The 26,906-nt window shown below is 44.6% G+C and overlaps 1 protein-coding gene across 1 annotated transcript in view; it reads right to left on the bottom strand.

The window, feature by feature from the left end:
• LOC128901987 (E3 ubiquitin-protein ligase UHRF2-like) overlaps window positions 1-26,906 on the bottom strand; it is a 172,261-nt gene that overhangs the window by 67,926 nt on the left and 77,429 nt on the right. Inside the window, exon 3 of the mRNA XM_054184231.1 lies at window positions 23,788-24,050. Coding sequence (XP_054040206.1) covers window positions 23,788-24,050 — 263 coding nt within the window. The remainder of the gene's footprint in view (window positions 1-23,787; window positions 24,051-26,906) is intronic.

Here is a 26,906-nt window from a genome sequence, read left to right as displayed (position 1 = left end):
TATAAATTCTTATATACTCTATGTACTCCCCGCAATGATATTTATCACCTCTGGGAGAGGGATCAGGATCATCATTTTGCTGTCCTGTGTGCTATCAACTTATGCTATGATAACATCACTGTTCAGACGGTTATGTTGGGGTGTTTATGCGGCACTGCTGTCCTGCTCACACCTCAGGCACCGTCTCTCAGAATTTATTAACAATCACACCCAGCCTATGGGGGAAACAGGGGGGATACTTTCCCCAGCTCTTTTGCCTCCCTTTTCTCCTTTGGGCCAGGTATGACAGCTTTTGAGAATTTTGAATACTCTTGGGACATTCAAACCAGCCTGGTCCTATCGGTCCTATTGCTAGGTCTCCTGAATGTGTTTCAGGTCTTGTTTAGGGTTAAACAGCTATTTAAGACTACCACCCAGAGATCTGCCCTGAGGCTGGATAGTCAGGGGTGGCATGGCATGTGGGAGAACATGGGCAGGTACCTAGAGAACTTCTCACCTCCCATGGTCTGGGACTTCACCCCCGAACAGCTACAGGACCCTGACAGAGTAGTAGAATATCTGAAGGGAAAATGCTGTGGCTATTCCAGAGAGGCACAACTCACCGCACTGTGCTGGGCCCTGGCCGGTATCTACCAGGCACTGCTCAATATTATGCAGCACCCTCAGGGGAAAGAGATGGAAACCAGACCGACCGACACTGCGGCTACTCCAGCCCCGGTGGAAGGCACTGCAGCTGAACCAGAAAACCAACTCGTGCCAGTATCAGTTGCCCCATACAGAAGAAGAAGTACACAAAGAAATCAGTTCGCTTAGTAAGGGATGACGATGAACCAGGGCCATCACGAGAACAGGAGGAAGAGGCAAAACCAGAGATAATCACCCGATCCCTATCCTTGAGTGAGCTGCGGGATATGCGAAAAGATTTTAGCCGACTTTCAGGCGAGCACATTGTCACCTGGCTGCTCTGGTGCTGGGATAATGGGGCCAGTAGCCTGGAATTAGAGGGTAGGGAAGCCAGGCAGCTGGGATCCCTGTCTAGGGAAGGCGGCATTGACAAGGCAATTGGGAAGAAGACCCAAGCCCTCAGCCTCTGGAAACAATTCCTGTCAGGCATGAGAGAGAGGTACCCCTTCAGTGAGGATGTTGTATGTCACCCAAGCAAGTGGACTACAATGGAAAGATGTATCCAGTACCTGAGAAAATTAGCTGTGCGGGAGATGATTTATTATGACCTGGACAATGCAGACTTACCCACAGACCCCAATGAGGTGCAATGCACAAGGCCCCTGTGGTGGAAGTTTGTACGAAGCGCACCATTGTCATATGCCAACTCACTGGCAGTAATGGAATGGAAAGGTGAAGAGGGACCAACGGTGGATGAGGTGGCTGGCCGGCTCCGGCGATATGAAGAAAGTCTCTCTTCCCCCCTTGTCTCAGCTGTGGAGAAACTGTCCCAGAAGGTCCAGCAACTTGAAGACAATATCTCTTACTCTCCACCTGCACGGGCCAGCGTCTCAGCTATTAGGAGCAGGCATTTCCCCACTCAAGAGAGAGACTACAGAGGGTACACACCACGAGGCACCCTGTGGTTCTACCTGCGTGACCACGGAGAGGACATGAGGAAGTGGGATGGACAACCTACTTCGATCCTGCGGACACGGGTACAGGAGTTGCAAGGAAGGACAAACCACAAAAGGGGATCCCTCCAGGAAAAGTGCTGACCCCGTTTCCAGCGGGCAGTTCCCCAGACAGAGCAGAAGGCCTGATCTTGCTTCTGATCCTCTTGAAGGAACTTCCAAGTGATTTCTGCAAGAAGTGAGTAAGGGATGCTATGACCAGGATTAGAGGGGCCCTGCCTCCGGCCAGGTGGAGGAAAGGGACAACCAGGTTTACTGGATGGTGTGGATTCGATGGCCTGGCACATCAGACCCACAGGAGTATAAGGCTCTAGTGGACACGGGTGCACAGTGCACTCTAATACCATCAAGCTATAGAGGGGCAGAACCCATTTGTATTTCTGGGGTCACAGGGGGATCCCAAGAGTTGACTGTACTGGAGGCGGAAGTGAGCCTAACTGGACATGAGTGGCAAAAGCATCCCATTGTGACTGGCCCAGAGGCTCCATGCATCCTTGGCATAGATTACCTCAGGAGAGGGTATTTCAAGGACCCGAAAGGGTACCGGTGGGCCTTTGGCATAGCTGCCTTGGAGACGGAGGAAGTTAAACAGTTGTCTACCTTGCCTGGTCTCTCGGAGGACCCTTCTGTTGTGGGGTTGTTGAGGGTCGAAGAACAACAGGTGCCGATTGCTACCACAACGGTGCATCGGCAGCAATATCGCACTAACTGAGACTCTCTGATTCCCATCCATAACCTGATTCGTCAACTAGAGGTTCAAGGAGTGATCAGCAAGACTCGCTCACCCTTTAACAGTCCCATATGGCCGGTGCGAAAATCTAATGGAGAGTGGAGGCTAACTGTAGACTATCGTGGTCTGAATGAAGTCACACCACCACTGAGTGCTGCTGTGCCGGACATGCTAGAACTCCAGTATGAACTGGAGTCCAAGGCAGCCAAGTGGTATGCCACGATTGATATAGCGAATGCATTCTTCTCAATCCCTTTGGCAGCAGAGTGCAGGCCACAGTTTGCTTTCGCTTGGAGGGGCATCCAGTACACCTGGAATCGACTGCCCCAGGGGTGGAAACACAGCCCCACCATTTGCCATGGACTGATCCAGACTGCACTGGAACAGGGTGAAGCTCCAGAACATCTGCAATACATTGATGACATCATCGTATGGGGAAACACAGCAGAAGAAGTTTTTGAGAAAGGGAGTAAAATAGTCCGAATCCTTCTGAAAGCTGGTTTTGCCATAAAACGAAGTAAGGTCAAGGAGATCCAGTTTTTAGGAATAAAATGGCAAGATGGATGCTGTCAGATTCCAATGGATGTGATCAATAAAATAGCAGCTCTGTCTCCACCAACTAGTAAAAAGGAAACACAAGCTTTCTTAGGCGTTGTGGGTTTTTGGAGAATTACAGTCTAATTGTAAGCCCTCTGTATCAAGTAACCCGGAAGAAGAATGACTTTAAATAGGGTCCTGAGCAACGACAAGCTTTTGAACAAATCAAACAGGAAATAGTCCATGCAGTGGCCCTGGGGCCAGTCCGGCCAGGACAAGATGTTAAAAACATGCTCTACACTGCAGCCAGAGAGAATGGCCCTACCCGGAGCCTCTGGCAGAAAGCACCAGGGGAGACTCGAGGTCGACCCCTAGGGTTTTGGAGTCGGGGATACAGAGGATCCGAAGCCCGCTACACTCCAACAGAAAAAGAGATATTGGCAGCATATGAAGGGGTTCGAGCTGCTTCGGAAGTGGTTGGTACAGAAGCACAGCTCCTCTTAGCACCTCGACTGCCGGTGCTGGGCTGGATGTTCAAAGAAAGGGTCCCCACCGCACATCATGCAACTGATGCTACATGGAGTAAGTGGATTGCACTGATCACACAGCGAACGCGAATGGGAAGCCCCAGTCGCCCAGGAATTCTGGAATTGATCATGGACTGGCCAGAAGGCAAGGATTTCGGAATGTCACCAGAGGAGGAGGTGACGCGTGTGGAAGAGGCCCCACCATATAATGAACTGTCAGAAAATGAGAGGAAATATGCCCTGTTCACTGATGGGTCCTGCTGGATTGTGGGAAAGCATCGAAAGTGGAAGGCTGCTGTGTGGAGTCCTACACGACAAGTTGCAGAAGCCAGTGAAGGACAAGGTGAATCGAGCCAGTTTGCAGAGGTGAAAGCCATTCAGCTGGCTTTGGACATTGCTGAGTGAGAAAAATGGCCAGTACTTTATCTCTACACTGACTCATGGATGGTGGCAAATGCTCTGTGGGGGTGGTTACAGCAGTGGAAGCAGGGCAACTGGCAGCGCAGAGGCAAACCCATCTGGGCTGCTGAACTATGGAAAGATATTGCTGCCCGGATAGAGAATCTGGTTGTGAAAGTATGTCACGTAGATGCCCATGTACCGAAGAATCGGGCCACGGAGGAACATTAGAACAACCAGCAGGTGGATCGGGCCGCTAGGATTGCAGTGGGTCAGGTGGATCTGGACTGGCAACATAAGGGTGAACTCTTCATAGCTCGGTGGGCCCAGGACACCTCAGGCCATCAAGGAAGAGATGCGACATATAGATGGGCTCGTGACCGAGGGGTGGACTTGACCATGAACACTATTGCACAGGTCATCCATGAATGTGAGACGTGTTGCAATCAAACAACCCAAGCAGTTAAAGCCTCTTTGGTATGGAGGATGATGGCTGAAGTATCAATATGGGGAGGCCTGGCAGATTGATTATATCACACTGCCATGAACCCGTCAAGGCAAGCGCCATGTGCTCACAATGGTGGAAGCAACCACCAGATGGCTGGAAACATACCCTGTGCCCCATGCCACTGCCCGGAACACTATCCTGGGCCTTGAAAAGCAAGTCCTGTGGCGACATGGCACCCCAGAGAGAATTGAATCAGACAACGGGACTCATTTCTGAAACAGCCTCATAGACACCTGGGCCAAAGAGCATGGTATCGAGTGGGTATATCACATCCCCTGTCACGCACTGGCCTCTGGGAAGATAGAACGATACAATGGACTGTTAAAAACTACACTGAGAGCAATGGGTGGTGGGACTTTCAAACACTGGGATGCACATTTAGCAAAGGCTACCTGGCTAGTTAACACCAGGGGATCTACCAATCGAGCTGGCCCTGCCCAATCAAAACTTCCACGTACCGTAGAAGGGGATAAAGTCCCCGTAGTGCACATGAAGAATATGCTAGGGAAGACAGTCTGGGTTAGTCCTGCCTCAGGCAAAGGCAAACCCATCCGTGGGATTGCTTTTGCTTAAGGACCTGGGTGCACTTGGTGGGTGATGCGGAAGGATGGGGAGGTCCAATGTGTACCACGTGGGGATCTGATTTTGGGTGAGAATAGCCAATGAATCAAACTGAATTATGTGAATTGCTAAGTAACCCTGTCACTGTATGTCCTCATTACTATAATTGCTATCAGTTATACTACAGTAATAATCACCCAAACTACTGACGGACTTTGATGAAAAACTGAGTAAAGTGCAGTGGTGATGGGATCAGAACCGACCTCAGCAGCTGTCGCCCAGCAACTTCATCAAGATTGACATCTTCAGCCCATGGACCGTGGGCATGAGCTGCACCAGATACATCAGCCGCAAGCTCCGAAAATACAGCATGCAACAGTCCAGCACCACACACCATCTCACCTGCCCTGAGAGACTGTTCTAACAGATGGAGCCCAAAGCCATGGATTAAATGAACTCAATGGACATTTTAGAGGGATGGCCCATAGACTTAAGGGCACTATATCTGTATGAATATATATATATATATATATATAAAAGGAAAGTGGTGGCAATTAATTGGAACCTGTAAGATCTGGTCATGACATAAATGGTATGGAATAAGGGGTGGATGATGTCCTGGTTAATTTTCCCCAGGCTGTGGCAGGGACACAGGTATTCCATCCCATGTGAGCCATGCCCAGTCTGTAGAGAGCTGGCTGGGGGAGTGGGCAGGAAGTTGCTGCTTGGGAGCAGGGTGGGGCATCCCATGTCTGGTCCGTCAGCAGTGGTACCATAATTGTGTTTGTACATTCCTCTATGCATGTTATTGTTGCTGTTTTCCTGTTCCCTTTGCTGTTCTGTTAAACTGTCTTTGTCTCAACCCACGAGTTTGGCCTTTTTCTTACAATTCTCCCCCGTGGGTGGAGTTTGGGAGAACGGCCATGTGGTTCTTTGTTACTGGCTGAGGCTAAACCATGACAGGCACTGTGAACCCCATCATGCCACAGTTGGAGAACTTGTCCAAAAGGATGCTGTGAGGGACAGTATCTAAAGATTCACTAAAATCCATAAAAACTACATCCACAGCGTTCCCTTCATCCACTAGGCAGGTGACCTTACCGTAGAAGGAGATCAAATTAGTTAGACAGGACTTTCCCTTCATGAACCCATGTTGACTGTGCCTGATGATTGCATTATTCTTTAAACGCCTTTCAATAGCACCCAGTATGATCTTCTCCATAGCTTTTCCAGGTACTGAGGTTAGACTAACAGTCCTGTAGTTCCCTGGGTCTTCCCTCATGCCCTTCTTGTAAATTGGAATAACATTGGCTATCTTCCAGTCAGCAGGGACCTCCCCAGACTCCCAAAACCTTTGGCAGATGATCGAGAGGGGTCCTGCCATAACATCTGCTAGCTCCTTCAGTACTCTGGGATGAATCCCGTCAGGCCCCATGGACTTGTGAACATTCAGCTGATACAGCCGGTCCTTTACAAGTTCTATGTCCACAAATGGAAAGTCCCTGTTCTCACACTCATGGTCCTCCGACTCAGGGGACCGGGCAGCCCAAGGTCTATCAATATTATTAAAGACCGAGGCAAAAAAAGCATTGAATGCCTCTGCTTTTTCTTCATCCCTATTAGTCAGGTGACCATCTTCAACAAGTATCGGTCTAATGTTTTCCTTAGACCTCCTCTTGCTATTAATGTACTTTAAAAAGCCTTTCTTCTTGTCTGACACAACACTGGCCAGTTTCAACTCTAATTGAGCTTCGGCCTTTCGTGTCTTCTCCCTGCTCTCCACAGCTCTGTAATCTTCCTGTGGAGCCTGACCTTGCTTCCAGAGATCATACAATTTCTTTTTCCTCTTGCGTTCCATGAGGAGTTCCCTGTTCTGCCAAGCTGGTCTTCTGCCCTGCTTGCTTGACTTTTGACTGTGGTGGGTGGACCCTGGCTGGACACCAGGTGCCCACCAAGACGCTCTGTCACTCCTCATCCTCAACTGGACAGGGGAGAGAAAATATAACAAAAGGCTCATGGGTCGAGATAAGGACAGGGACAGATCACTCACCAATTACCTTCATGGGCAAAACAGACTTGACTTGGGGAAAAATTAATTTGATTTATTACTAATCAAATCAGGGTAGGGTAATGAGAAAATAAAACCAAATCTTAAAACACCTTCCTCCCATTCCTGATTTCTCTACCTCCTCCCCTCCTCCCCCTTCAGCAATGCAGGGGGACGGGAAATGGGGGATGCAGTCAGTTCATCACGTGTTGTCTCTGCTGCTCCCCTCCTCCTCACACTCTTCCCTGCTCCAGCATGGGGTCCCTCTCATGGGAGACAGTTCTCCACGAACTTCTCCAAGATGAGTCCTTCCCATGGGCTGCAGTTCTTCACGAACTGCTCCAGCGTGGGTCCTTTCCATGGGGTGTAGTCCTTCAGGAACAGACTGCTCCAGCGTGGGTCCCCCACGGGGTCACAAATCCTGCCAGCAAACATGCTTCAGCGTGGGCTTCTCTCAGCACAGGTTCACAGGTCCTGACAGGAGCCCGCTTCAGCATGGCCTTCCCACAAGGGTCATAGCCTCCTTCAGGTGCATCCACCTGCTCCAGTGTGGGGTCCTCCACAGGCTGCAGGTGGATATCTGCTTGTCATGGTTTTATCTGGGATAGAGTTGCCTTTCTTACTAGCAGCTGGTATAGTGCTGTGTTTTGGATTTGGGATGGGAATGATGTTGATAGCACACTGGTGCTTTTGGTTGTTGCTAAGCAGTCAAGGCCTTTTCTGCTCCTCACACCGGCCACCAGCAAGTAGGCTGGGAGTGAACAAAAAGTTGGGAGAAGACACAGCTGGGGCAGCTGACCCCAACTGACTAAAGGGATATTCCATACCATATGATGTCATGCTCAGTCTATAAAGCCAGGAAGAAGAAGGAAGGGGGGGACATTCAGAGTTATGGCATTTCTCTTCCCAAGTAACCATTACACATGATGAAGCCCTGCTTTCCTGGAGATGGCTGAACACCTGCCTGCCGATGGGAAGTAGTGAATGAATTCCTTGTTTTGCTTTGCTTGTGTGCGTGGCTTTTGCTTTACTTATTAAACTGTCTTTATCTCAACCCACGAATTTTTTCACTTTTTCTCTTCTGATTCTCTCCCGCATCCCACCGGGGGAGAGTGATCGAGCGGCTGGCTGTGTGGTCTTAGTTGCCAGCTGGGGTTAAACCATGACACTGCTCCACCGTTAACCTCCATGGGCTGCAGGGGGACAGCCTGCCTCACCATGGTCTTTACCATGGGCTGCAGGGGAATCTCTGCTCTGGTGGCTGGAGCACCTCTTCGCCCTCCTTCTTCACTGACCTTGGTGTATGCAGAGTTGTTTCACATATTCTCACTCCTCTCTCTGGCTGCAGTTGCTGTTGTGCAGCAACTTTTTCCCCTTCTTAAATATGTTATCACAGAGGCACTACCACCATCACTGATTGGCTCAGCCTTGGCCGGCGGTGAGTCCGTCTTGGAACCAGCTAAAATTGGCTCTATTGGACATAGGGGAAGCTTCTAGCAGCTTCTCACATAAGCCACCCCTGTTAGCCCCCCTGCTAACAAAATCTTGCCACACAAACCCATTACATTAACACAATGGAATTGCCTGATCCTGTGCTTCTAAAGCGTGGTTCTTAAAGACTGACCAGCACTCATGGACTCTCAAGTCCTCAAAAGCAGATCCCCAGGGGGCACTGATAAATAGCTCCCTGAACAGCTTAAAGTTTGCTCTCCTGAAGTCCAGGGTAGCAACTCTGCTGTCCTTTTTTCTCATTACACTGAAATTTTTAAACTCAACCATTTCATGATCCCTGTGGCCAAGACAGCCACCTACCATCACATCCCCCACGAGTCCTTCTCTATTCACAAACAAGTCTGTGAGGGCATCTTTCCTAGTTGGCTCCCTGAGTATTTGTGACAAGAAGTTATCCCCCACAATCTTCAAGAATTTCCAGGACTTGCTCATCACAGCAGTATGATATTCCCAGATGATGTCTGGGAAGTTGAAATCTCACATAAGGACAAGGGCTACTGATCCAGAGATTTCTCCTAATTGCCTATAGAACAACTCATCAGCGCTTACATCCTGGCTGGGCGATGGGTAGTAGACACTCACTACAACATTTCCTTTTTCTTCCTTCCCCCTAATCCTCACTCAGAGGTTCTCAACCACATCATCATTAACTGTAAGGGCTGTACAATCAAACCTCTCCCTTACGTTTAGTGCGACACCTCCACCTCACCTGCCCTGCCTATCCCTCCTGAACAGCCTGTATCATTCCAATTGTGGGACTCATTCCACCAAGTCTCACTAATACCAATGATATCGTAGCTCTGGGAACTGACCAACACTTCCAGTTCATCCTGTTTGTTTCTCATACTGCATTCGCTGGTGTACAAGCATTTTAGATATGCTCCTAAGCCCTCCATGTTCCCAAGATCGGTGTAAATGTTCCCACTAGCATTGCCACCCTCAGGTGATGCCATGCCAACCCTTGGCTTACCTTCAGCTTTCCTGTTGGTATCCCCTTCACCCATCAATTCTAGTTAAGTTCATTTCTGATGCTGCATGGTAAAAAGAGGCTTCCACCATAAAAATAGTACTAGCTTTTATAACTATATGTTTTAATCAGGTCACAGCACAGGTTTAAAAGATGACAAGAAAGCACCTACTACCCGGAGACAACTGCTATTAAAAACACTGTTTCTTTTAAAGAAATATTAATACGAATGATAAATCTTAAATTAATTCCCCATCATTTATTTATTTCTGGGAATTTTAACAAACACACACATGCTTTTTAGTATTAAAGTCCTATAACAAATAGCATAGTTTGTTAGACCATAATGGCAAAACCCTTATTAAGAAAAGTACGACTCAGTCACTTTCCAACATGCCTATACGTAGTGAACAAGATAATTCAAAGGTCTTCGAAAAAAATATACATTGTAGCTTACTTCTTTGTTGCATAAATGTGGTTTAACCCCAGCTGGAAACTAGGACCACGCAGCTGTTCACTCACTCTTTTCTCCCCGGTAGGATAGGGAGAAGAGGGAGAAAAAGGAAAAAAAACCCTCGTGAGTTGAGATAAAGACAGTTTAATAGTAACAGAAGAGAAAATAATAATGCTGTTAATAATAATAATGGTAAAAGAATATATAGAAAGTGTGATGCAATACAATTGCTCACCACCCAGTGATCGATCATCCAGCCTGTCCCGAGCAGCAATCGTGGATTCCTGCCCCCCGGCCAACCCCCATTTATATATTGAGCATGATGTCTATGGTATGGAATATTCCGTTGGCCAGCTTGTCCTGTCTATGCTCCCTCTCAGCTTCTATGGGAAGCCGAAAAAGTCCTTGACTTAATATAAGCATTACTTAGCAACAACTAAAACAATATGTGTTATCAACACTATTCTCATACTAAATCCAAAACACAGCAGCTACTAGAAAGAAAATTAACTCTATCCCAGCTGAAACCAGAACAATAAAGAAATTTCTGCTGCTGATAGTAGTTTAAATGTGAGGGCTCTGACAAGTCATATGTCTACTCTTCAACAGTTGATTCAAGGTCCACTGACATGAATTGAAACATTCTCTAACTAAATGTTTTTTGGCTTTAGATATATTCTATTAAATCTTACACCCTGGTTTGTTACTGCATAGATGAATTAGGGAAAAAACTGAGATATAATACTCTGTATCTAGTATTCTTTGCCTTCTACTGGACAGCTACACAAAATTTGGCTTGAATTTGTTGAAATATTATTCAAGTTTATTTGGGGGGGTGGGAAACCAACCACATCTCACCAGGAACCACAGTAGTTTAAATGTATCTGTAGCTTTATCATAGAATCATAGAATAGAATCATAGGGTTGGAAGGGACCTCTGGAGATCATCTAGTCCAACCCCCCTGCCAAAGCAGGTTCACCTAGAGCAGGTTACACAGGAATGCGTCCAGGTGGGATTTGAATGTCTCCAGAGACACCACCTCTCTGGGCAGCCTGTTCCAGTGCTCTGCCACCCTCAAAGGAAAGAAGTTCCTCCTCATGTTTAGGTGGAACTTCCTATGCTCAAGTTTGTGCCCATTACCTCTTGTCCTGTCGCTGGGCACCACTGAAAAGAGCCTGGCCCCATCTTCCTGACACCCCACCCTTTAAGTATTTATAAGCATTGAGAAGATCCCCCCTCAGCCGTCTTTTTTACAGACTGAAGAGACCCAAATCCCTCAGCCTTTCTTCATGAGAGAGGTGTTCCAGTCCCCTAATCATCTTGGTAGCTCTCTGCTGCACCCTCTCCAGCAGTTCCCTGTCCCTCTTGAACCAGGGAGCCCAGAACTGGACACAGTACTCCAGGTGCGGCCTCACCAGGGCAGAGTAGAGGGGGAGGATGACCTCCCTCGACCTGCTGGCCACACTCTTCTTGATGCACCCCAGGATGCCATTGGCCGCCTTGGCCACAAGGGCACATTGCTGGCTCATGGTCATCCTGTTGTCCACCAGGACTCCCAGGTCTCTTTCCACAGAGCTGCTCTCCAGCAGGTCAGCCCCCAACCTGTACTGGTGCATGGGGTTATTCCTCCCCAGGTGCAGCACCCTACACTTGCCCTTGTTGAATTTCATAAGATTCCTCTCCACCCGTCTAGGTCTCTCTGTATGGCGGCACAGCCTTCTGGTGTGTCAGCCACCCCTCCCAGCTTTGTGTCATCAGCAAACTTGCTGAGGGTGCACTCTATCCCCTCATCCAGGTCATTGATGAATATATTGAACAGGACTGGACTCAGTACTGACCCCTGGGGATCGGCACTCGTCACTGACTTCCAACTAGATTCTGTGCCCCTAATCACGACCCTCTGAGCTCTGTCTTTCAACCAGTTTTCAATCCACCCCACTGTCCATTCATCCAACCCACACTTCCTAAGCTTCCCTATGAAGATGCTGTGGGAGACTGTGTCGAATGCCTTGCTGAAGTCAAGGTAGACCACATCTACCGCCCTCCCCTCATCTATCCATCCAGTCACACCATCATAGAAGAAGGCTATCAGATTAGTCAGACATGATTTCCCCTTGGTGAATCTGTGTTGACTACTTCCGATAGCTTTCTTTTCTTCCACATGCCTTGAGATGACACCCAGAACGAGCTGTTCCATCATCTTTCCAGGGATGGAGGTGAGGCTGACTGGCCTGTGGTTCCCCGGCTCCTCCTTCTTGCCCTTTTTGAAGACTGGAGTGACACTGGCTTTCCTCCAGTCCTCAGGCACCTCGCCTGTTCTCCAGGACCTTTCAAAGATGATGGAGAGCGGCCCAGCAATGACTTCCGCCAGCTCCCTCAGCACTCTCGGGTGCATCCCATTGGGGCCCATGGACTTGTGGATATCCAGTTGACTTAATTGATCTCCCACTTGATCCTCCTCAACCAAGGGGAAGTCTTCTTCTTTCCCCGTTACTTTCCCTAAAGCCTGGGACTCCTGAGGGCTGGGCCGAGCAGTAAAGACCGAAGCAAAGAAGGCATTCAGTAACTCCGCCTTCTCCGCATCCTCCGTCACCATGGCTCCTGTCTCATTCAACAGGGGGCCCACAACTTCTCTGGTCTTCCTTTTGCTTCCAATATACTTGTAGAAGCCCTTCCTGTTGAGCTTGACATCCCTTGCCAGGTTTAATTCCAAGGAGGCCTTGGCTTTCCTCCTTTCATCCCTGCACGCTCTGGCAGCATTCTTGTAATCCTCCCAAGGGGTCAGTCCCTTCTTCCACTTATTGTAAACTTCCTTCTTCCACTTGAGCTTTTTCAGAAGCTCCCTGCTCAACCATGCAGGTCTCCTGCGTCCCTTGCCCGATTTCTTCTCTTAGGGATGCACCGATCCTGAGCTTGGAGGAAGTGGTCTTTGAATACCAACCAGCTCTCTTGAGCCCCTTTGCCTTCCAGAGCCCTAGCCCACGGGATCTCTCCAAGCAGTTTCTTGAAGAGGTCAAAGTTAGCCCTCCTGAAATCCAAGGTTGTGATTTTACTTCTTGTTGTTTTGTGCATACTACCCATGATCCTGAACTCTATCTTCTCATGATCACTACAGCCTAGGGTGCCCCCAACCTTAATGTCCTCCAACAGTCCCTCTGTGTTTGTCAGTACCAGGTCCAGGAGTGCTCCTCTCCTTGTTGGCTCCTGCACCACCTGTGTCAAAAAGTTATCATCAATGCACTGGAGGAGCCTCCTGGACTGTGCGTGCCTGGCTGTGTGGCCTTCCCAGCAGATATCGGGGTGATTGCAGTCCCCCATGAGAACCAAGGCCTGTGATTGCAAGGCTACCTTCAGCTGTCTGTAGAAAGCCTCATCAGCTTCCCCATCCTGATCAGGTGGCCTGTAATAAACACCCACAACAGTGTCCCTCATATTTGCCTGCCCCTTAATCCTTACCCATAAGCTCTCAACTCTCTCTTCATCTGCCCCCAGGGAAAGCTCAATACATTCCAGATGCTCTCTCACATAAAGAGCAAATCCACCACCTCGCCTTGCTGGTCTGTCTTTCCTGAAAAGGACATAGCCATCCATGACAGCATTCCAGTCATGTGAGCTGTCCCACCATGTCTCAGTAATTGCAATGAGATCGTGGCCCTGCGACCTCACACAGATCTCCAGCTCTTCCTGCTTATTCCCCATGCTGCGTGCATTGGTGTATAAGCATTTCAGAGAGGGAGTCGTGTGTGTAGTTTTGATCCTTGAGATCTTTATATAACTTTATATAAACCAATGGCCCAATAATAAACACATCTGTCATTAATAACAAAGATAAAGCAAAAAAGTGGTTTTCCCCACCATTTACTGCTCCTTTCTGATTTATCAAACTGTAGGATACGAATAATAACATCCTAAGAGAGGTATTTGTGATAGAGCTGCTATTCAAATTACAGTCTCATGGGACATAACTCTTGATGGTTTGTAAAACTTTTTTTACTTGTTTTTTGGTGTTTACCTTTTGTGTTGCGGTTTTCCTTCAAAAGAACAACTATTCTACAGGTATGTGATAATCAAAATAATTACTGTGAATTAAAATATGCACAGAAACAATTAAAACAGGTAATAAAAATTATGCATAAAGCAACTGTAAGATAATTTCTTTTTTATTGCAGAGCCTGGATAATGACATAGCATTGTAGTCCAACAGACTTTCAAAAACTAAACCAGATGAGTTTAATATACTGATTGGATTTAGCCCCTATCTTGCAGTAAAACTTTTTGCAGAATTATTTGAAGAATCATGGAAAAAGAGAAAGTAGCATATAGTGGAGGGAGAACCATTTTACTTCAACTCCAAAATTGAAACAGGACTTAAACTTCAGAATACTAAAGAATATGATAGATAAAAACAAGGTAGAAATAGTTTATGTACACAGTAGAAAAATCTACTGAAAACTAACTGTAAACAGTATATATAAGTGTGGCTAGAAAGATAACCAATATACATTGAGAAGATTCTGATGTCATTATCAAGCAAATGATTTAAACAAGTGTGATTTATAGCATTTCTGGTACATAAGAGTTACTCAACACTAAGAGTTGTGTTGTCTCAGATTCAGTTCTGTGCTATCTTTCTTATCCCAGTAAGAACTCTGAAAAGAATCTTTTGCGATATATTACTGCTGCATTTTGAGTATTTTTATCCTTAACAGCTATTCCATCTCTGTTCTGAGACGCGTCCAATTAAAAGAATCTAAAGAAAGAAGATTATTGGGCAGCATGAATAGAATAAGATCATGTATCAGAACCAGGCACCCAAAATATCCCATTTTATAGACAGAAGAGAAAAAAGTTACTCTCCAGAAAAGAAAAAAGAAGGTAGTTATCACTGAGTTTCTTCTGTTACTGCCTGCTCAGAGACTTAAGTTGAGAAACGGGTAACTTAAAAATGGAATCTCTCAGAATCCAGTTTTCTGGTTCCATGCGTAGAATGTTGTAAAGAAGATTTGACTTTAGGTTTTCACAAGATTCTTGATGCTTCAAGAGGCCTTTTACATACCTCTCTAATGGATGCTGCTTCCCAGTGCATATCTGAAGGTCTATTGTGAGGACAGAATTTCTTCTGAAATGAATTATTTTTCAGAAGGCCACAGAAAAAAATTCCTAGAAATCATGCAAATTCTAGAATGGAACATCCACCTGCCAAACGATCAGGCTTTTGAAAGTGATTTTTTTTTTTTTTACAAATCTTCCATCAGCTCTGAACTACATGTCTTCCAGGAGTTTATTAAGAAATTTAACAAAAACAAAGCACACTTGGGAGCCCTTCTCTTCACTCATTTGTGCTTGACTTCTGAACTTCCAGATCACAGGAGAACTGTAAAGAAACAATATTCATCCTTATTACTCCATGCTTTTCTCTGGATGCCAAGTTAGTCCTGAAGTCATTATATGAGAAGTTACAGACATTTTTTACCTTCCTCTCTTCCAGCACAGACATGCATCTGATCTCAGATATTATTATCAATTTAAGAAAAAAGTTCCTGATTTACAAAAAAGGAAAAATTCAAAGTGACATGGTTTAAGGAAAGTATAATTGCAATATTTTCTTTAGAAAAAAAAACAGATGTAACCTTTTAACCATTCACCTCATGAACTTAAAAAGACAGTCTACTTGAATAATCAAGACATTCATCTGGTTTTAGTCTAAATCAATACCTCTGTTATCTAGAAGCTGGATCAAGGATAAAAGCCAAGGATGTTATGTACTGCAAAAAACACAGTGTTTACATGACTTCTCTCTATTTATTCTACAAATTTTAGTAATGGGGTGCTCTAACTTTATAGATATGAGGGCAAAGAGTGTGTCAACTGAATATATCTTTCCCCTCTAGGTCTCACAATTTTTGTCCAACATGCAGGAAGTCTCATTATTAAAAGAATACCAGGTGCAGAGGCTTTTGCAGTTGTTACCACTCACTTAAGCCTGGGTCAAAGGAATCCTTTCAATAGGCTAAGACAGACCAATATTTATATTCAATGGGACATGGGAGAGAAGCAGCTAGCATTCATATTTGTCCATACCCAACATCACAGACTGAACATCTAGATACTTTTTTATAACTGGAACACTATTTGTCACAAGCCTTTGAGACTCAGTCTAACTCACACTTAAGCACTATAATGCTGTTTCTCATTGCATCATGAAAGGAATAATACTTCTATTGTATACTTCTAAATACTCCTATTGTCATCTTCTGACCTCAGATATATCTAATACAGTAATTCCACAAAAAATAGTATATTTTCCATCTTATGACCTCCACCACCTAGACTATTTCAATCCTTCCCTTTCATTTGTCGTAAATAACAAACCAAAATAAGTATAGAGAAAATAGATTCAATTTAGGTAGTGCTACTTACTCCATGTCAAATTTCATCCTATATTTAAACATGTTATTTATACAAATGACCACAGTGTTAAATTAAAACCTACGCTCTCAAATATACAAGATGAGTATGTAACTAAGGTAGCAGAAAATGGGAATATGCAGGGATATGTAATACAAGCTGAAACAAGAGAAAAAAACATACTCTTAAAAAGGCTCAAGAACTAAGAAAACACTATAAATTTTTAAGTTTTCTCACTTTCACTAAAGAATCCATGTCAGTAAAACCTGAATTAAAAAATATTACTAGATACAACTATGGTTAGTAAAGGTGTTTTCTTATTTATTTAAAATCCTATGGTTATCCTCAAGACACAACAAAAATTACATGCAGTAATTGTTCAGCATCAAGGCCTTCTGTTTCTCACTCTGCCCCCACAGCAAGCAGGCTGGGCATGTGCAAGCAGTTGGGAAGAGACACTGCTGGGACAGCTGACCTGAACTGGCCAAAGGGATATTCTGTGCCATGTGACATCGTACTCATCAATAAAAGCTCAGGGAAAGAGGAGGAAGGGGGGGGGAAACGACATTTGTGGTTACGATGTTTGTCTTCCTATGCTGCCGTTATGTGTGCTGAGGCCCTGCTTTCCAAGAAGTGGCTGGATATCTGCCTGCTGATGGGAACTAGTGAATGAATTCCTCTTTTTTGCTTGGCTTGCGTGCGCAGCTTTTGCTTCACCTTTTAAACTGTATCTCGATGCACAAGTTTTCTCGCCTTCCTTCTATTTTTTTTTTTTTTCCCCCCTGTCCTGTGGGAGAGGGGAGTGAGCAAGCGGCTGTGTGGGTAACTTGGCTGTTGGCCAGGGTCAACCCACTATACCCTCTGTGACAATACAGGCTGTGGAGTGACTGTCTGGGTAGCAGCTCTGCAGAAAAGGACTTGGGGGTCCTGGTAGACAGCAAGCTGAACGCGAGCCAGCAGTGCATCCTGGCAGTAAAGGTGGCCAACGGCATCCTGGTCTGCATCAACAGGAGCATAGGCAATAGATTGAGGGAAGTGACTATTTCTCTTTACTTGTCACTTGTCAGATCATATCTAGAATATCATGTCTGGTTTAGGTCCCTCAATGCAAGGAAGATGTTGACAAGCTGGCATTAGCCCAGTGGAGTGCTGGCAAGATGGCTGTCAAGATGTGCTCTCTGAGGAGAGGTTGGGGGACTGGGCTTGTTCAGTCAGGCAAAGGAAAAGCTTGGCAGGGGGACGGTGGTGGTGGCAGCAGCTAATAGCAGCCTTTCAATACCTACAAGGAGGTTGGTAGGACCTCTTAGCATGATCTTCTCCTCCCCTCCCCTCCCCCCCCCAAGAAAAACACACAGTCGTGCTCCAGAATAAATAAATCTGATTAAGGTTCTCAACTACGGAGGTGCGAGATATATTATGTTGGACAACATTCAATTTGCTCTTGAACTGACCAGTGTCAATACTAATGGGACAACTGGGGGGGGGGGAAACAGCTCTAGATCTATATTTAAGTGGAGACCTGTGGGATCTTTGGGGTTTGAAGACAGCTAGGAGAAATAGGCCTGTACTAGGAAGCTTGGTCCAAAGAACTAGATCTATGACATGTTGAGATCAAGGGTGAATAGCTTTCCAGTATCTCCTGAATAAACATCACTGAGTAGTCAGTTCCAGACGCAAACAGAAAGAAAACGAATGTTTGATTCCCCCCTCCCCTTTGTGTGTGTGTATGCATTATCAGACTGGACCTGCCGCAACAGCTGGGTATCAAACAATCTTTGCCATAACACAAAGTCTTGGAAACAAAGCGTAGGTCTACTCCATGTTCCCAACCCCATCTCAAAACATTACAACAGACTTGTCCCTCGGCTGTAACCTTCCTGGTGGACAGTTTTTTCTAGACGGGATAATAAAACAAGTAGTGAAGGAGAACCAGTCTAGCTACTGAGATGATTTCAGTGAGGATCTGAGCAGCTGTTAATCTGTGTCGGGCAAACCCCATAGTCTTCTCCATAATGTAAGAAAGACATTTTGATGGCTTTATGGGCACCAGGCTTATGGTCTCCATCTGCAGGTTGCTTGTCAGAGACATGTGGTTTCCCAAAGCAGAAAAAGCAACTCCTTCCATCTCTGGCAGGAATGCCCCTGTTGTGGGCAAGGAGCTTAAAGCCCTTCAGCCAGGGTGAAATCATCTGCTGTAGGAGATAGAAGGGAGGAGAAATGAGCTACTTCATTGAAGAACACAGTAAGAAAAGGCTGTCAAGGTAGATTGGTGTCACACGGCCTGGCCCAAACCTAAGCATCTGGGAACAGCAACCATGCTCAGAAGTAATAGGAACTAATAGTAGAATATGAACCTCAAAGAACAAGCACAAAGAGATGGCAAATAGGATAAGAACATCTGGAACTGAGAACTGAAGGATGCACGGTACACACTGTTCTATTTATTTATCCGTGTATTCTTCCTCCCTTGTGTTTGATATGTGTGCTCTACAGATACCAAAAAGGCAAAAAGACTAATGTGAATGTGCATGTTAATTACCATTCAAAGAACAAAGAAGTGGGATGCTGAAAGGTAAATACAAAGTGTCACAAATGATGCCTTGTGTTTTGTCATATGTAGGCTGTTAACTTTTACCAAAGTCTCTATTAGCTGATAAATGCATAGATCTTGCTTGCTAGAAAGTTTTAAAATTACTTTTCTCCCCGTAAGCTCAAACTCTTAACATTTCAGTCCAATCAAGTGAATCACCATGACATAATGCTTTAAGATGGTCACTGGCTAAGAACACAAACCTGTGTGTCGTGGTTTCGGCTGGGATGAAGTTAACTTTCTTACTAGCAGCTGGTATAGTTCTATGTTTTGGATTTGGAATGAAATTAGTGTTGGTAAAACACTGATGTTCTGGGTTGTTGGGAGGAGACACAGCCAGGACAGCTGACCCCAGCTGACCAAGGGGATATTCCATGCCATACGACGTCATGCTCAGTCTATAAAGCTGGGGAAGAAGAAGGAAGGGAGGGACGTTCGGAGTTATGGTGTTTGTCTTCCCAAGTAACTGTTGCGCGTGATGGAGCCCTGCTTTCCTGGAGATGACTGAACACCCACCTGCTGATGGGAAGCAGGGAATTAATTCCTTGTTTTGCTTTGCTTGCACACGTGGCTTTTGCTCTACCTATTAAACTGTCTTTATCTCAACCCATGAGTTTTTCCTCACTTTTACTCTTCTGAATCTCTCCCCCATCCTGCCGTTGGGGGAGTGAGCGAGTGGCTGTGTGGTTCTAGCTGCCCGTTGGGGTTAAACCACAACACTGACAGATCGTGTTATAGGAAGACTAAGATGACTGTCTGCATCTACTGGAAATGCTAGATCTTAAGGTACATGAAGCAAAATGGATGTTTTGTAAGCATAGGTACACCTATACAAGTCAGATCAGCTTGACTATACTTTCTACTTCACAGGTAGCTTCTCCCTCGAATCTCTAAAATGACACTCACATAAAATGACACTATCTACAAAAGGAATGTAATTTAACTCCAATAATTACAAACATACTCTCAAATTTTTGCCCTTTGCTCAATTAAAAACTTCTGTGATGTTACACAATTAACCAATCTTAGAACCAGGTCTCTGAAAGTACACCATGATGCATATCATTTTAGACACGTTTGTTTTTTTTTAAAGAATAGTTCAGTTGAAAGGGACCTGCAGCGATCATCTAGTCCAACTGTAATGATACTGGGTGACTAAAGTTGTGAGAAAGTTCTGAATTTACGTATTTCAATAATTTTTTTTAAGTAAACTTTTGCTTTCAACACTGTAGCTACCTTTTGTGTGTGTGTGGACAAACATATCTGCAGATAAAAATTACAGAATCAAAGGATGATAGGGGTTGGAAGGGCCCTCTGGTGATCGTCTAGTCCAACCCCCCTGCCAAAGCAGGGTCACCTGGAGCAGGTTGCACAGGAACGTGTCCAGGCGGGATTTGAATGTCTCCAGAGAAGGAGACTCCACCACCTCTCTGGGCAGCCTGTTCCAGTGCTCTGCCACCCTCAAAGGAAAGAAGTTCCTCCTCATGTTGAGATGGAACTTCCTATGCTCAAGTTTGTGCCCATTACCTCTTGTCCTGTCGCTGGGCACCACTGAAAAGAGCCTGGCCCCATCTTCCTGACACACCACCCTTTAAGTATTTATAAGCATTGATAAGATCCCTCCTCAGTCGTCTTTTTCCAGACTGAAGAGACCCAAATCCCTCAGCCTTTCTTCATGAGAGAGGTGTTCCAGTCCCCTAATCATCTTGGTAGCCCTTTGCTGCACCCTCTCCAGCAGTTCCCTGTCCTTCTTGAACCGGGGAGCCCAGGACTGGACACAGTACTCCAGGTGCGGCCTCACCAGGGCAGAGTAGAGGGGGAGGATGACCTCCCTCGACCTGCTGGACACACTCTTCTTGATGCACCCCAGGATGCCATTGGCCGCCTTGGCCACAAGGGCACATTGCTGGCTCATGGTCATCCTGTTGTCCACCAGGACTCCCAGGTCTCTTTCCACAGAGCTGCTCTCCAGCAGGTCAGCCCCCAACCTGTACTGGTGCATGGGGTTATTCCTCCCCAGGTGCAGCACCCTACACTTGCCCTTATTGAATTTCATAAGGTTTCTCTCTGCCCAACTCTCCAGCCTGTCCAGGTCTCTCTGTATGGTGGCACAGCCTTCTGGTGTGTCAGCCACCCCTCCCAGCTTTGTGTCATCAGCAAACTTGCTGAGGGTGCGCTCTATCCCCTCATCCAGGTCATTGATGAATATACTGAAGAGGACTGGACCCAGTACTGACCCCTGGGGAACACCACCCGTGACTGACCTCCAACTAGACTCTGTGCCCCTAATCACGACCCTCTGAGCTCTGTCTTTCAACCAGTTTTCAATCCACCCCACTGTCCGTTCATCCAACCCACACTTCCTAAGCTTCCCTATGAAGATGCTGTGGGAGACCGTGTCGAAAGTCTTGCTGAAGTCAAGGTAGACCACATCCACTGGCCTCCCCTCATCTATCCATCCAGTCACGCCATCATAGAAGGCTATCAGATTAGTCAGACATGATTTCCCCTTGGTGAATCTGTGTTGACTACTTCCGATAGCTTTCTTTTCCGCCACATGCTTTGAGATGATGCCCAGAACGAGCTGTTCCATCATCTTTCCAGGGATGGAGGTGAGGCTGACTGGCCTGTGGTTCCCCGGCTCCTCCTTCTTGCCCTTTTTGAAGACTGGAGTGACACTGGCTTTCCTCCAGTCCTCAGGCACCTCGCCTGTTCTCCAGGACCTTTCAAAGATGATGGAGAGCGGCCCAGCAATGACTTCCGCCAGCTCCCTCAGCACTCTCGGGTGCATCCCATTGGGGCCCATGGACTTGTGGATATCCAGTTGACTTAATTGATCTCTCACTTGATCCTCCTCAACCAAGGGGAAGTCTTCCTTCGTCCAGACTTTCCCTGTTACCTCCAAAGCCTGGGACTCCTGAGGGCTGGGCCGAGCAGTAAAGACCGAAGCAAAGAAGGCATTCAGTAACTCCGCCTTCTCCGCATCCTCCGTCACCATGGCTCCTGTCTCATTCAACAGGGGGCCCACAACTTCTCTGGTCTTCCTTTTGCCTACAATATACTTGAAGAAACCCTTCCTGTTGAGCTTGACATCCCTTGCGAGGTTTGTCTCCAAGGAGGCCTTGGCTTTCCTCCTTTCATCCCTGCACGCTCTGGCAGCATTCTTGTAATCCTCCCAAGGGGTCAGTCCCTTCTTCCACGTGCTGTAAACTTCCTTCTTCCACTTGAGCTTTTTCAGAAGCTCCCTGCTCAACCATGCAGGTCTCCTGCGTCCCTTGCCCGATTTCTTGCTCTTAGGGATGCACCGATCCTGAGCTTGGAGGAAGTGGTCTTTGAATACCAACCAGCTCTCTTGAGCCCCTTTGCCTTCCAGAGCCCTAGCCCACGGGATCTCTCCAAGCAGTTTCTTGAAGAGGTCAAAGTTAGCCCTCCTGAAGTCCAAGGTTGCAATCCTACTTGTTGTTTTGTGCATACTACCCATGATCCTGAACTCTGTCTTCTCATGATCGCTACAACCTAGGGTGCCCCCAACCTTAATGTCCTCCACCAGTGCCTCTGTGTTTGTCAGTACCAGGTCCAGGAGTGCTCCTCTCCTTGTTGGCTCCTGCACCACCTGTGTCAAAAAGTTATCATCAATGCACTGGAGGAGCCTCCTGGACTGTGCGTGCCTGGCTGTGTGGCCTTCCCAGCAGATATCGGGGTGATTGAAGTCCCCCATGAGAGCCAAGGCCTGTGATTGTGAAGCTACTGTCAGCTGTCGATTGATGGTTTCAGATATGAAACTGCATTTGAACTCCACGTTCAGACAAAAGCTATATTATCCTCCACAGTAAGTATATAAAGTTGTATCTAGTATTGCCAAGAGCAGCTAAAAGATGTTCAGTTTAAGTCTTCAACATTCTTGTTTTTTCCCTAGCAAAACCAGTTTAAATTAAAATTTAATTATTAAAAACAACAAGACTTGAAATCGATACTTAAAAAAACGTTTTGAAAACTTGGATTGAATTTATCCTCAACAAGACTAATACTGAATATGCTTCTGTGTAAACTAAACGTATGTCCCTTTGCCTTTAATCTCACATGCCAAAGTGTGATATTTTTGTTGTTCTCTGTAATAAAAAATTCTCATTGATGCCATTGGTTTAGAAGCTTAGGTAGCTGCTTCAGCAAATTAAGGCAGCATTAAAAAACTAGGATCCAATTTATGTGAATGCATCAGTGCAAAAGCTGGTGATGAGAAATCCCTGCAAATCCCACTGAGTTCATGGCACAAAGCCTCTGCTCTAGCACATCTGTTGTAGGTTCTGAAATTTGCTTGTACCACAGATTTTAAAATATAAAAATTTCCTTTGTACACTCACTCCAGCTCAGAACCGATTTTATGTTCCGGGTCACCAGGTTCTCTACAAGAAACCTCTACATGAAATGCAGACCTGTCATCTCGTGCATAAATATTACTTTTAAAACAAAATGTAAACAATTCAAGCACCAGAATTTGCTCCCATGAAACACTTGTTTAGACTTCAATGGAAGGAACTGAATATGAGCAGAGTAGTTTTTAAAGAAAATATTAACTTATATTTTACGTAGAAAAACAAGTACAGAAAAATCCGATGCATAGTTTCCTTTCCTTAGAGACAGGGATTCTGAGTTTCATAAAGTCAAGATGAAGTTAATACTTCACAGGAATTTGTGAATAAAAGGGAAAAAAAACCCAAACCAAACTCATTACTCTCAGGATATTCATAATATCTGACTGAAAGACATTATGGCTTTTTAATATTTCCTTTCCTTGGTTGCAATATTGAACTTGCTCTCTTTGATTCCAAGTTTCTTCAACAAAATTCTTTGTTTATACACACCGAATCATAACATATGATGTCCTCAAAATAATATCGGAAGCACTTACTCATCATACTTGATATGATAAATAGCTTCTTCATCAGTGTCCATGCAGTCTGAGTAAGACGTGGATGGTGTACTGTCCAAATAATTTGCATTCTCTCTAGAATGATCTTGACTTAAGTTTCCATTAGTCCTTTTGTAAGAATTGCCACTCTTTACTTGAGCTTTACCATTTTTATGTCCTTTTGTTGCTCGAGTAACATTTTCTATATGAGCTTCAAACCAGGCTCCAATGCTGACATCACGGGCATCCACCAATTCGTTTATCTAAAAGGAAAATTTGATAATGAATATTTATTTTCTATAATCCTGGTTAAGAACAGAAAGGAAAAACTGACTAAGCTACTTAACCGTCAGTGAAAAAAAATTCTACACTGCTGATTTCAACTGGTTTGGGCTTGGGTAAGTTAGAGCAATGTTCAGTCATTCAAGTGTTGTGCTTTAAGTATTTTATTCCTCCACTCTTAATAAGATCTGTTATGAACACAATTTGTAAAAACATGTTTTTAAAAGTTGAGGCTGACTTATTATTTTTTTTAACCTACAAAATTAGCTTAATCTCTCTCTCCACGGAATTTTTTCTTGCTTCATGGAATTGTTCCTTATGACTAAAATAAGCACGTATACTTAAAATATTAGCCCACAACCAGATTTTAAGATTTCCCTGGACTTCCAAATTGGAATTATTACTTAACCCTGATTCTTTTTGACCTACGCTGCTGCTGAATGCTTCAATGTTTGAGAAGGGGGGGGGGGGAGGAAGGGAGATGGACTCTCCAAGTCTAACAAGGCTGCTATCATAACCAGTTGAGACTGGTGCTTCCATAAATCTTTCAACTGTGAGAAACAGAAGTCTCTCGTGACTCTCTTCCTTTCTGCACTCACAATAGTGCTGGTAGTAAGTTATGAAACTACTCTGTTGTAGAGCATGTTTCATTCATTCGTTATCCTAACACATTTTCTCAAGCCTTCAACTAATTAAATACATATTACTTCAACAATACAAGGTTTTTCCTGTGATTTGAGTTAAACCACTGAGGTATACATTGCTTCAGTTACGCAGACGTTCTTTTAAAAACTGTAGTGTATAAACAGTTATTTTCTTTGAAATATTAACTGGATTAAAATAGTATAAAAAAACACTTAAGGAACACCTTTGTGCACTGCACACCAAATATAAGAAAACATTATTGCAGTAGAACTGCTATGGAGCTATACCAAGTGAAGAAGATAAGGCGTATGGAAGAGGACTCTAAGATGAAAAATTTAAAGTAAATTCTAAAAATGCTCAGAATAGGTTCAGTTACTGTAAAATCAAATTGGGGGAACTACTTTTCATTCTCACTTTGGAAATAATAGTTTAATAGGAATGTTTCACAGATGTATTTTTAGTTTTACTTTATTTGCAAAGCATCCTTTTCTTCTGTTTTTATTTTACACAAAGAAGGAAATTTACCTTCTAAGGACCATCTAAATGTCCCTTTAAAAAAACCAAAACCAACCAAACAAAAAACCCCAGAAAAATTGAGCCCAAAAGATAACATGTTAACATAGCAGCCAACCTCAGGACATGAACAAACTTGTTTTACCACACTATGGTGCATACAAGAGAATTTTGCATTTCCAAAATGTTTAATAGGCAGACTCTGCAATGATACATAGATAGAACAATTATAAAACTCATTTTTCTGGGATAATTTTATAAGGCTGAATTGCTTCAGTATTATGTGTGTTATGTGTTTACAGTTTTTTAAAATGAGGGCAGTTTAATTTGCCACAGATGTGTATGGTTTAATTTATAGCCTTAATCAAGCAGCAAGACAGTGACAGAGATGGTTATTTATTCTTACTACACCCAAAGACCAGCATGTATAAACAAAACAACATGAATGATATTAATTATCAGTATTTAAACTGAAGCAGTCATTAGGTAAATTTGAAGTACAGATGAAGGCAGTTCCTAAACTAAAAAATTTACCGAGAGACAGAGGGTGAAAGGTAAGAATATAATGCATAAAGTATATATCATATTGAGCCTATTCCTTCTTACTTTTCACACGCTTCCTTGGAAAAAAAAAAACCATCAAAAAATTCAACCCTTTCCTTCTTTCTGACATGTAAAATCCCAACATTCAATTTAAATTTTTATTCTCAACTCCCACAATATTAAAAGCATACCTTTTTAAAAGATAAACATATAATAAACAAATGAAAGCTACACCTTGTTTTAAGGCAGTCTGTTGACCTACTTTAAACATAAGGAGTGGGTATTTCTGCAAGGAAACCTCAGGAAAACATCCCTATGTAACCGTAGGCATTTCAATTAGTTCTAGCTTAAAGCGATTCGCAACTTTCTCCTCCTGAAAATGCAGTTGGGACGCAGACATTATTGAGGTTTCCCCATCTGCAGCTACTTCTTGAGACTAGCTACAAAGATGACAAAGCAGCCATGTTATTCAAGCCAAAACCCATTAGAGCCAGAAAGAAGTAAGTCTCCTGTGATCGTTCCTCCCAAATGCATCTTTCTATACTGTGATGCTCACACTTGGACAATAGACTTCCCAGCCTTGTAGAGAATATAGACAAATAATTACTAGTATAAACCCTTGAGGACTATATCAGAGTTATTGTATATACCATCCTATTTATACCTGATGAACCAAAGATGTAGACAATAGTAGAGGGGTTCAAAGAAAAACTAAGGCGTTCAGAAGAAGAATGTTAATCAGCGGTATAACAACAAAGCCTTTTTAATCTGTAACTCTGTTATGAATATAATTTGAATTGGTAAACCAACACGGACACTTTAAGCTTAAAGGCAGCCATTGATACGGAGAGCTTTAAACTAGACTTAGCAGGGGAAGGGGATGCAGTTTTGAGCAACAAGAGAAGAGCCAGGGGCTGTTGATGTATTAGGAACCAACAGGGAAACACCTGTGAAATGCTTCAAAGGAATTAGGTTGTGTTCCTCTATAAAGGTGACAAGGTAGGTAGCCCAGCTGAAGTGCCTCAATACCAATGCACGCAGCATGGGTAACAAGCAGGAGGAGCTGGAAGCCACTGTGCAGCTAGAAAGCTACAATCTGATTGGTACCGCTGAAACGCGGTGGGACGAATTGCACG

This window comes from Rissa tridactyla, chromosome W, assembly GCF_028500815.1.
Source record: "Rissa tridactyla isolate bRisTri1 chromosome W, bRisTri1.patW.cur.20221130, whole genome shotgun sequence".
Taxonomy (NCBI): domain Eukaryota; kingdom Metazoa; phylum Chordata; class Aves; order Charadriiformes; family Laridae; genus Rissa; species Rissa tridactyla.
The sequence above is the reverse complement of the archived record's forward strand: the minus strand, read 5'-3'. Positions and strand labels throughout refer to the sequence as shown.